Genomic DNA, 11,775 nt, shown 5'->3' with positions numbered 1-11,775 from the left:
TTGGTTTGGTGTCATGGTGTCCAAACCACTTCTTACTAAAATAGTGACCAATGTGCCAAATCTTGAAGGTAAGCATCTCAAGAACTTGTGGGAGAAGTCCTTGTCCTTCACCTCTTCTCCAAGTGCTTTGAGATCATTGATAAGCACTTGAAGCCTATGAAACGTCTCTGGCACACTCTCATCCTCCTTTATCTTGAAGCTTGCAAACTTCTCCTTGAGAATGTAAGCCTTTGCACCCTTCACGGCTTGAGTGCCCTCAAATGATTCTTCCAACTTCTTCCAAGCCTTATGAGCCATCTCAATATTCTTGATTTGCTTAAATGTTCTCTCATCAATTACATCATGAATAGCACTTAGAGCAATGTCATTGTTTTGGAGAAGTACTTCTTCGGCCGTGGTGGGATTTTCCGGATCACCAATCTCAATTTTGGTTTCTACCACCTTCCACACCTTTCTATTGATTGACTTGATGTGTGTGGTCATATTTGATTTCCAATAAGGATAATTTTTGCCATTAAATTAGGATGGCTTCTTTGTGTTGTTGATTTGAGCCATTTTTACACTGAAGGTTGTAAAGCCTCAAATCACAGTGACCTCGGCTCTGATACCACTTAAAAGGTCCTAATGGCTAGAGGGGGTCAATAGCCTAATAAAAATTTCTACAACAACATTTAACAAAATAGTTAGACAATTATGTGGTGAAGCAAGTGTTGTGCTAGCCTACTCAAAATGCAAGCCACCTACTATAATTCTAGTTTAAATAGTATCTATTTACACAATAGCTATGACATTACCCTATATTAGTGTGCTCTCAAAGACTAACTAAAGAGCCACACCAACCAACCAAGCAAGCTCTCACAACTAGCTACACTAAAGAGCTTGATAACTAGTTTGTGGTAATGTAAAGAGAGTGATCAAGGAGGTTATACCGCTGTGTAGATGAAGGAACCAATCAATCACAAGGATGAATAACAATGAAGACCAATCACCTCGGAATCAATGATGAACATAATGATTTTTACTGAGGTTCACTTGCTTGCTGACAAGCTAGTCCTCGTTGTGGCGATTCATTTACTTGGAGGTTCACGCGCTAATTGGCTTCACACGCCAAACCATCAATAGGGTGCTGCACAACCAATACAAGATGAGGATCACACAAGCCACTAGCAATCCACTAGAGTACCTTTTGGCTCTCTACCGGGCAAAGGTCAAGAACCCCTCACAATCACCACGATCAGAGCCGAAGACAATCACCACTCTCTGCTCAACGATCCTCGCTGCTCCAATCCGTTTAGGTGGCGGCAACCACCAAGAGTAACAAGCGAAACCTGCAGCGAAACACGAACACCAAGTGCCTCTAGATGCAAATACTCAAGCAATGCACTTGGATTCTCTCCCAATCTCACAAAGATGATGAATCAATGATGGAGATGAGTGGGAGGGCTTTAGCTAAGCTCACAAGGTTGCTCTGTCAATGGAAATGGCCAAAGATGTGAGCTTCAACTGGCCATGGGGCTTAAATATAAGCCCCCACAAGCAGTCATCACCACCATAAGCCTTAGCTAAGGTGTGAGTGAGCTTAGTGACCTCCTTCTTGAGGTTCTCATTCTTAACCACTAGTGAGGTATCACAAGTGAGACCATCACTACAAGATGAGGTGGAAGTGGAAGTACTACAAGAAGGGTTAGTAGGATCAACAATGATAGGCATAGATAGTGATTCATCAATTATGTCACAAGTTAAACCTACATTGCAAGTTTCAACATGCTTCTTCTTATTATGTTCATTAAGCAAAGAAGAATGAGCTTTTTCAAGCTTCTTGTGAGCCTTGCCAAGCTTCTCATGGGCTTCCTCTTGCCTCTCATGAGTTGCATTGAGCTCATCAAAGGCTTGCTCAAGGGCTTTTAGTTCCTTATACAAGCTTTTGCATTCCCTTCTTTTGATGTCAAAGTGTTCTCTAGCATCTTCTAGCATTTTAAATAATTCATCCTTAGTAGGTTCATCATCATCACTATCACTATCATTTTCATTTTTATTTTCATTATCATGTTCCTCATCACTTCCATCATCATAATTTTATACCTTAGTGGCCTTAGCTATGAAGCATGATGGAGTGTCGAAGAGAGAAGGCTTTTCGTTGATAGCAATGCTTGCAAATGCCTTTTTCTTGGTGGTCTTGTCATAATCACTATCATCATCATCACTTGAGGAAGCATCACTATCCCAAGTGACCACATATGAACCACCCTTCTTCTTCTTGAAGGCCATCTTGTCCTTCTTCTTATTCTTCTTGTTGTCATCATTATTTTCGCTATTGTATGGACATTGAGCGACAAGATGATCTTTGCTTCCACACTTGAAGCACCTTCTTGACTCTTCTTTGTTCTTGGATGAAGACTTCCTTCTTGTAGCACGGTAGCTCTTCTTCACCATGAACTTGCCAAATCTCTTGACAAAGAGAGCCATCTTCTCATTATCATCATCATCATCCCATGAATCATCTTCTTCACTTGATGTTTCTTGCTTAGCTTTACCCTTGGATGATGCGGCCTTGAATGCCACACTCTTCTTCTCATCCTTCTTCTCCTTCTTTTCTTCCTTCTCTTCTTTATCTCTATATGTATCATCGGTCATGATGTCTCCCAACACTTGGTTTGGTGTCATGGTGTCCAAACCACTCCTTACTAAAATAGTGACCAATGTGCCAAATCTTGAAGGTAAGCATCTCAAGAACTTGTGGGAGAAGTTCTTGTCCTTCACCTCTTCTCCAAGTGCTTTGAGATCATTGATAAGCACTTGAAGCCTATGAAACATCTCTGGCACACTCTCATCCTCCTTCATCTTAAAGCTTGCAAACTTCTCCTTGAGAATGTAAGCCTTTGCACCCTTCACGGCTTGAGTGCCTTCAAATGATTCTTCCAACTTCTTCCAAGCCTTATGAGCCATCTCAATATTCTTAATTTGCTCAAATGTTCTCTCATCAATTGCATCATGAATATCACTTAGAGCAATGTCATTGTTTTGGAGAAGTACTTCTTCGGCCGTGGTGGGATTTTCCGGATCACCAATCTCAATTTTGGTTTCTACCACCTTCCACACCTTTCTATTGATTGACTTGATGTGTGTGGTCATATTTGATTTCCAATAAGGATAATTTGTGCCATTAAATTAGGATGGCTTCTTTGTGTTGTTGATTTGAGCAATTTTTACACTGAAGGTTGTAAAGCCTCAAATCACAGTGACCTCGGCTCTGATACCACTTGAAAGGTCCTAATGGCTAGAGGGGGTCAATAGCCTAATAAAAATTTCTACAACAACACTTAACAAAATAGTTAGATAATTATGTGGCGAAGCAAGTGTTGCGCTAGCCTACTCAAAATGCAAGCCACCTACTATAATTCTAGTTTAAATAGTATCTATTTACACAATAGCTATGACACTACCCTATGTTAGTGTGCTCTTAAAGACTAACTAAAGAGCCACACCAACCAAGCAAACAAGCTCTCACAACTAGCTACACTAAAGAGCTTGATAACTAGTTTGCGGTAATGTAAAGAAAGTGATCAAGGAGGTTATACCGCTGTGTAGATGAAGGAACCAATCAATCACAAGAATAAATAACAATGAAGACCAATCACCTCGAAATCAATGATGAACACAATGATTTTTACTGAGGTTCACTTGCTTGCCGGCAAGCTAGTCCTCGTTGTGGCGATTCATTCACTTGAAGGTTCACGCGCTAATTGGCTTCACACGCCAAACCATCAATAGGGTGCTGCACAACCAATACAAGATGAGGATCACACAAGCCACTAGCAATCCACTAGAGTACCTTTTGGCTCTCTACCAGGAAAAGGTCAAGAACCCCTCACAATCACCACGATCGGAGCCGGAGACAATCACCACTCTCTGCTCAACGATCCTCGCTGCTCCAATCCGTTTAGGTGGCGGCAACCACCAAGAGTAACAAGCGAAATCCGTAGCGAAACACGAACACCAAGTGCCTCTAGATGCAAATACTCAAGCAATGCACTTGGATTCTCTCTCAATCTCACAAAGATAATGAATCAATGATGGAGATGAGTGGGAGGGCTTTGGCTAAGCTCACAAGGTTGCTCTGTCAATGGAAATGGCCAAAGGTGTGAGCTTCAACTGGCCATGGGGCTTAAATATAAGCCCCCACAAAATAGAGCCATTGTATCCCTTCAGTAGGCACAGCGCAGGGTGACCGGACGCTCTGGTCTGATCGACCGGACCCTGGCCCTCAACGTCCGGTCACGTGATACACGCTACGTGTCCCCTCTCTTTGAATACTATTCGTTAGATCTCAATGGTCATCTGTTGACTGAACGCAGCGCACAAATTAACCGGACGCTCAGCCTCCACCGTCCGGTCATTCCCAGTAAAGTTCCAGAAATGAATTTCTTCAACCGGACGCGTCCGGTCATACTTGACCGGACCCTGCCAGCGTCCGGTCACACAGTGACTTTCTTCAATGCTGCCCAACAACAGGACCGGACACTGGACCATAGTGTCCGGTCAGTCCAAGATCCAGCGTCCGGTCGATGACCGACGCTAGCGTCTATCCTGCCACACTTGACCGGACGCGCCGGTCCCTCTGAGACCAGTGTCCGGTCACTCAGTGACCATCAAGACTAACTCCTTTTCATCTCTAACTTCTTAACCCTTGCTTAAATGTGCCAACTACCAAGTGTATCACCTTGTGCACATGTGTTAGCATATTTTCACAAACATTTTCAATGGTGTTAGCATTCCACTAGATCCTAAATGCATATGCAATGAGTTAGAGCATCTAGTGGCACTTTGATAACCGCATTTTGATACGAGTTTCACCCCTCTTAATAGTACGGCTATCAATCGTAAATGTGATCACACTCTCTAAGTGTCTTGACCACCAAAACAAAATAGCTCCTATAATTTATACCTTTGCCTTGAGCTTTTCATTTTTCTCTTTCTTCTTTCCAAGTCCAAGCACTTGATCATCACCATGGGATCATCATCATCATGTTATTATCTTCATTTGCTTTACTACTTGGAGTGTGCTACCTATCTCATGATCACTTGATAAACTAGGTTAGCACTTAGGGTTTCATCAATTCACCAAAACCAAACTAGAGCTTTCAGCGGATCTGGCCAGCTTGGGTGCCTTCTGCTGCTTCTCTCGTGCCGCTCCTGGGTGACTAGGGCTAGGGTGGCACCGGTCTATAGCCGGATATGGTTGGCTCATGGCCTAGGGGTGTCCGGCCCCGCGCCCCCCTGGCTCGCTGCGAGGCGGTGGCCGACGGCCGGCTAGGAGGCAGCCAGGTCCGGTACAGCGGCGGGCGGCGGGCAGATCTGGTCGGCCCATGGGCTGGGGCGGCTTCCCCCTGACTTCCTTGCTTGCTATAGCAGTGGCCCATGGCCTAGGTCGGCTGCCATGCCCGGGTGCCAGCGGCCATGGCGCATGGCCTCCAACTACCTAGGGCGGTGGCCTACCTGGTCTGGCTGGCCGGGCCCTGGCCGACCTACCCCTACAGCAGCCAGATCTAGAGTCTGGGCGTGGGCGCTGGCGCTGGTGCCTTCTCTCTGATGGCCGGCCAACGGTGGGATGTGTTGTCGTGTCTAGTGTGCGTGTTGGCGGCCGTGTCTGCACTACTGTTGACGGTCACTAACATCAATTATAAACCATCAACGTAACATGTATTTATACTTAATTCCATCACCAAACATAGATATAGAGGTTTAAACTAATAAATTCTATGAGTTTTGGTGAATCTGTGTTTTCAGTAGGGTTTATCCAGAAAACTGTCAAGGGGGACCTATTCATCAAAGGAAATTACAGAATTTCACCGTGTAAACGACGTGGGAAGACTCTAGAAGACTCCAGAAGGTGAAGCACCAAAATGGAGCCTGTGTCTTTGATATGTGGGGCCGACTGGCCCCACCTAGAGGCCACCCGACCTATGGGCCCCCCATGTCAGCCTCCCATTGCTATGTCGATTCCCCACCGCCTCCCAGATTGCATCTACGCCGTCCTTTAAGTCGGTTTGATCCAAGGGCTCACGTTGGACGTTCCGGCCTATATATACTAGCTCTTGCCATCCTCCCTGGAGCCATCCTAAAATCATAATTTAGAGCAAGCTATCAAGAGAAGATTAGTCCTCCATAGGATCTAGTCTTGTAAATAATAGTGAGATAGGGAGTGAGGGAAGAGTTTGGAGGAGGTGTCGGCCTGTCAGTGCTCTCTTTATAGCCTGTATCTTGGCAGATCCAAGTTCTACTTGAGCTTTGCCTTCGAGATATCTCTGGTAATCAACTTCTAATTCGAGTAAGCATCTTGTTTATATTGTTCATCAAGATCACGACTCTTTTGAGTGCTTTATTCCAGTTCTAGAGGGAGTAGAGTATTAATCGTAAGTGTAAGCGTGGTGCTTAGACTTGGGTTAATCGTGGATGCACCCTGCATTCTGAAATGTGGTAGATGGCGTGAGTGACATAAGTTCTATATAGCCTGTACTATATAGCTTCGTTGATTCTTTGTAGTCCACCTCCCGTCTGTAGGTGTACGTAGGACGCGGTTGCGAAGGAAAGCATTATCTATTGGTGTTTTCCCCTAGTAATGTTTCCAGTTAAATAGTAAAAGACATAAACTTACCCAAGTCAGAATTAGAGAACTTTAGTTATTCTCTCTACGCTCCTATTTTTTCTAACCTTGTTGCTATCCTTAGTTAAGTTAGATCGTAGTTAGTCTCACACGTTTTCCCGTGGATACGATACTTGGAATACCTCCAGGGTGAAAGCTACAGCGGTATCCGTGCCCTTGCGAATTTATCTGTGTGCGTTAAATATACCAACAACCACCATATGGGGTTCTGGGCGAAGGCTTGGCCCAGCCAGACGGTGACGCCTCGGGCGCCACATACCTCCTTGGAGGCATCGTGTGTGAACCCATACCTATGTACCGACAATGCCGAATTCTAGGCGTAAGCCCCGCCTTAGATGCCTCTAAGGCCAGTGGCGATGGCGTCCACGGTGGTAACCTTGGGCGTCACCCCATTCCTGAAGGCGTCGTTGAAGAATCACTTACGGCCACTCGCTTGCTCCTAGTGTCATCGTCGACGTCCGTGGTTCCCGCCGTGCAGCTGGCTCCTGGTGAAGTTCCTAGCTGAGCCTGTGTGTGCCTATGTTCCGCCGTAATGGTTTGTCCTGCAGCACTTGACATCGCCGGCGTTGTTGTAGTAGATGCTTTGCCGCTATCGCTTTCTCCTTTGGCGGATGATTTGCCGTCTTTGGCAGATGCTTTGCTTCTGAGAGTGTCATGGCCACTCCTCTCTGCGGGTGCTTTGCCATAGGGGGTGTCTTCTTCTCTGACGTATGCTTGTCCGTCTGTGGTTCCCTGGCGGATGCTTTGCCGCCATTGGCTCGATTGGCCCCTTCTCTGGTAGATGCTTTGCTACCGAGAGTGTGCTGGCCCACTTCTTGACGGATGCTTTTGCTGCCGTGGTCGCTCGATCTTCGTTGGCGGATGCTTCGCCGCCGTTGCTGCTAGATGCTCGTTCTCTAGGTGGATGCTTTGCCACCACGGCTTTGTCTAGTGCGTAGGCAACCATTGCGTGTTTGTATCCTTTTTCCTACAGGCTTAGTTGGTAGGTCTAGGTGGTGGAGGCTGTCGCTCTATCTTTTTCTTCTTATTGTTCTTATGTTTATTTCAGGTCACTAACCACTACCTTTGTGGTTTATGATCTATGCTACGAGGGCTCTCTCGTAGTTGTGTCGTGTAATTCACTCTCCTTAAAGAAAAACGGGCTATATTAAAAAGAAATGAAAGAGGGACGCGCGAGTTTCTCAGCACATGGAAAGGCCGGAGTGCGAGTGTGGGACTCCCAGAGCGCAGAAGCCGAGAAACCGTCATTTCCGGTCGTTTCATAGGCAGTCTTTCTCCTTCCTATATGCTGCGCTCTGTAATTTTAGCGCGTGTTTAGTTGTCCAAAATTTGGAATTTAGACTACTGTAGCACTTTCGTTTTTATTTGGCAATTAGTGTTCAATTATGGACTAATTAGGCTCAAAACGTTCGTCTCGCAATTTCCAACCAAACTGTCCAATTAGTTTTTTTTCGTCTATATTTAATGCTCCAGGCACGTATCGCAAGATTCGATGTGATGGTACTGTAGCACTATTTGGGAAAAAAATTTAGAACTAAACCAGGGCTTACTACAGAATCTGTTAATCGTGCTGCTGCTGTAGCTACAGTGTGTACAGGCTGACAATTGGCACTCCAGCGTTGAAGGGAAGGTTCTGCCGTTTCTGGCCGCTCTAGCCATCTGCAGTCTGTAGTTTCACCGTTGCAAAGCAAAATCGATGTCTCTGTTGTCCTGCACTGGTAGCTGAAGAATCGGCAGGGTGCTCAGCGACGCGATGGCGAACCATTCTGAATGAAGGCATTCTGCTCACGCACACATGGGCGCACAGCTCACAGATGAAGGGCGAAATATTATGACGATTTATTGAGGTCCGCTGCCCCCTGCAGCGATCGGACTACTACAGACGCTGACTGATAACGGGTTTACCATTGGAAAAATACGGTGGTAAACGAGAGACGAATCGAATCATTTGTTACAGAAGACTGTTCTTGCCGCTACGGTGGTGGTCGTGCCCCCCCACGGGCGCACCAAGTAAGAGGAATTGAACGAATGTAATGCGGCGGCCTTGCATTGCTTTTGCTTCGGCCCCCCGACCCGACAGACGGACGACACCCTTCATGTGCAGCTTGTTAAACCAGAGCAGAGAGCGCCTTTGGCCTCCTTTCATTGCGCCGCCCGCTCATCGTCGCCATCATCATCGTCGCCGTCTCGTGCCTTCAGCTGCAACCCGTCACCTGCTCCACTGCGGTACACCACCAGTACAATGCATTACAGATTAGCTGGACGGGATCTCAATGCTTAGTTGCGTGTGCCTGCCATGCCAGCTTGGCACGGCCAGAAATGCCTGCCATGGCACCGAACGAGCACATGCGAAGCTCTTAGCTCTGCACGGGTGATGCCGCGTCGGCTGCACATGCGACGTGTTGGTGTTGCTACGGTGGGCTTGGATAGATTTGGGTGCTATGATCGATATGTTTACCTTTGGGAGCGGCGGCCATGACGGTGGGCTTGGAGACGATGGCCGGGACGGTGGTGACGGCGGCGACGGCGGCTGCGGAGACCGGGGGGAAGAAGTGCGCGGCGGGGACGCCCAGACCCTGCGAGGCGTGGTGGTACTGGTAGTGGTAGAACGGGTACACCGGCATCATGCCGTTGGGCGCCGCTGCCACCAGGCCGCCCTGCGCTGCCGCCGGGTACGCGAAGTGCCCCTGTAGGTACGACCCGGCCGTGCCGGCAGCCGCCGCCGCTTGGCCTACCTTCTGCACCCAAATAACATCACGATTACCACTTTGCCCTCCGAATCTGGCAGTAGCATTGTTTACCGAGTGATAGAAAGACGAGAGATCGAGTGCCTTACCGCATTGTAGCTCAGGTCCGCGACGTAATTCGGGGAGTACCTGAAACAGAACAGCACAAATCGATCGATCAGTACGAGAGGTGGCGGTGGGGACCCGTACAATGCCTGGCACGCAGTATATAACACGATAGACATATCAGCCGTGTAGTTTACGTGTTTATAACTAGGGTAATGAGCTCCTGGGTCCTTTGGTCATGGTCTTGTCTAACACATGGCCAGTGTCCAATAGCATACTAAAAATTTCCCCCTCCTTTTTTTCTGCCGCCGTGCAGGCCGGCACGTGGGCACGTGCGAGCACGACGGGGCAGCGCGGTCCGGTCCAGGTCCAGCCTGTGCGCGGCTGTGCCTGCGCCAGTGCCCCCTCCTGTCCCGTCGCGTGCTCGCAGCTCCAAACCAAGGCCACGTTTAGTTCCCCCATATTCCAAACTTTGACACTATGCAAAAAGAAGATTCCCTGTCACATCAAATTTGTGGTACATGCATGGAGTATTAAATGTAGACGAAATCAAAAACTAATTGCACAGTTTGGTTGTACTCGCGAAAAATCAGGCGGCGCCGAATCGGTGAGCAACTAAACACGGCCCAAAAGCCGCTGGCCGCTGCAACGCATGTGTGCGCGCGCCCACTCGGCCGGTCCCCGCCCGCGGCCCGCCGCAAGCCTGGCAACGAGCAGAGGATGCCTGCGAGTGCGCGGGGGTGGCCGGACACGAAATCCTCGTAGCCTCGCGGGACGTGTTGGCGGCGCTCGAGGTGCGCGCACGCCAGATCGTAACGGCGCCATGACTTCTTTTTTTCCCCCTTCTTGCTAGCGAAACATTGTCGCGCGCGGGGAATTGGAATTTGGAGCTGGGACCGCGCGGACTTACCCGTAGGTGGTGGCGGCGGGGTAGAATGGGAGCACGCCGTGGTACTGCTGGTGCGCGCGGTGGGCGTAGTGCGCGGCCGGCGGCGGCGGCGGAGGGGGCGTCGTGGAGGGGTGGTAGTACCATGGCACCGGCGACACGCCCCTGGATCCCACCGCGATGGCTGCAAGTGAATTCGCGCCAGAAACAAGTGATCTCTTGTCAGGAAATAAAAGCAGTTGACCTGAGAGAGGCTGGCCGCGGGTGCAGCTACCGTACTAGCTAGAGTATGTACCTGGCGTGGGCTGGTTTGGGGAGGGGAGCGCAGGCGCGCGCGGAGCCGGGGTGGCCGGCGGCGAGGGCAAGGGGTGGAGGATGTGCGGCGGCTGGGGCCGCGGCTTGGCGCCGAGGGAGGCGAGGTTGCAGTTGGCGCGGCGCCCGTTGATGACGGGGGTGGCGTCCTCGCACGCCTTCTTGGCCGCATCCGCCTCCTTGAACGTCACCTGTCGTGCCGTGTGCATGCAAGCAGGTCGCGGGTCAGAACGCTTCGTCGAGAGCACGGAAACCAGAAGGAGGGGGAAGGGATGGAGAGGAAGCAGGGGGGGGACTGACGAAGCCGTAGCCCTTGGAGCGGCCGGTGAGCTTGTCGGAGATGATGACGGCCTCGAGGATGTCGCCGTAGCGCTCGAAGTGCGCGCGGAGGGTGTCCTTGTGGGTCTCCCACGCCAGCCCGCCCACGAACACCTTGGTGAGCGTGGTGTCCCCGAACGCCGCCCCCGCCGGCGGCTGCTGTGCCAGCGGCAGTGGCGCCATCATCGTCACTGTCGCCCGCGGCCCCGGCCCCGCGCTACGCCTCCTTTCTTTTCTTGACGACGAGATGTGTGTGCGCCAAGGGAATGCAAACGGAGGTCGGAGGTCGGAGGCCGGGAGAGGAGAGGCGACTGGGTGAGGAGACGGGCTGTGGGGTTTTATATAGCGCCGGAGTTTATAATTCGGAGGGAGGGAGAAGGAGAGCGTGGTGGTTGGGCGGGCGATAACGGAAACAGGAGAGCCTAGTCTACTCCTAGTCTGCCGTCTGGTCCTCTAGCCTGGCAACAATTGGCGTCTGCCCTGGCGCCCCCTGTGACTCTGTGAGGAGGAGAGAGAGAGAATCCCCATCTGGCCATCTCTGATCTCTCTCCTCAGTCCTCACCTGCAGCTCTGCAACTGTAACAGAAAAGGCCTGCGTGTCGTCTTCTCCCTCCCTCAGATCATAGATTAACCACAACCCTCTCGCAGCTGACCACGAAGACACATGCGGTTTTAACCGTCGTGCAGTGGGTAGTAGTAATTACTGGTACACGGCGTGACAATGCTAGGAGATGATCGCTCATTTCGGCCCGCCGGGGCGGAGACAAGAACAGATGGGCGAGGTGGCCAGCCAAACGGATCGT

The 11,775-nt window shown here is 49.8% G+C and overlaps 1 protein-coding gene across 2 annotated transcripts; it reads right to left on the bottom strand.

Annotated features, from left to right (window-relative positions):
• Positions 1-8,470: 8,470 nt before the first annotated feature.
• Positions 8,471-11,269, bottom strand: LOC136540149 (probable RNA-binding protein ARP1). Of its 2 annotated transcripts, none has more exons than XM_066532144.1 (6): positions 10,955-11,269; positions 10,638-10,845; positions 10,367-10,526; positions 9,501-9,540; positions 9,123-9,402; positions 8,471-8,885 (listed from the first exon to the last, which is right to left on the bottom strand). In XM_066532144.1, the coding sequence occupies exons 1-6, from the start codon at positions 11,156-11,158 to the stop codon at positions 8,860-8,862; spliced, it is 918 nt and encodes a 305-aa protein (XP_066388241.1). In that variant the 5' UTR covers positions 11,159-11,269; the 3' UTR covers positions 8,471-8,859. The 2 variants fall into 2 exon arrangements, with proteins under 2 accessions (XP_066388241.1, XP_066388242.1); XM_066532145.1 differs by having other exon boundaries at positions 9,123-9,399.
• Positions 11,270-11,775: the final 506 nt, after the last annotated feature.

This window comes from Miscanthus floridulus, chromosome 2 (genome assembly GCF_019320115.1).
Source record: "Miscanthus floridulus cultivar M001 chromosome 2, ASM1932011v1, whole genome shotgun sequence".
NCBI lineage: Eukaryota > Viridiplantae > Streptophyta > Magnoliopsida > Poales > Poaceae > Miscanthus > Miscanthus floridulus.
The sequence above is the reverse complement of the archived record's forward strand: the minus strand, read 5'-3'. Positions and strand labels throughout refer to the sequence as shown.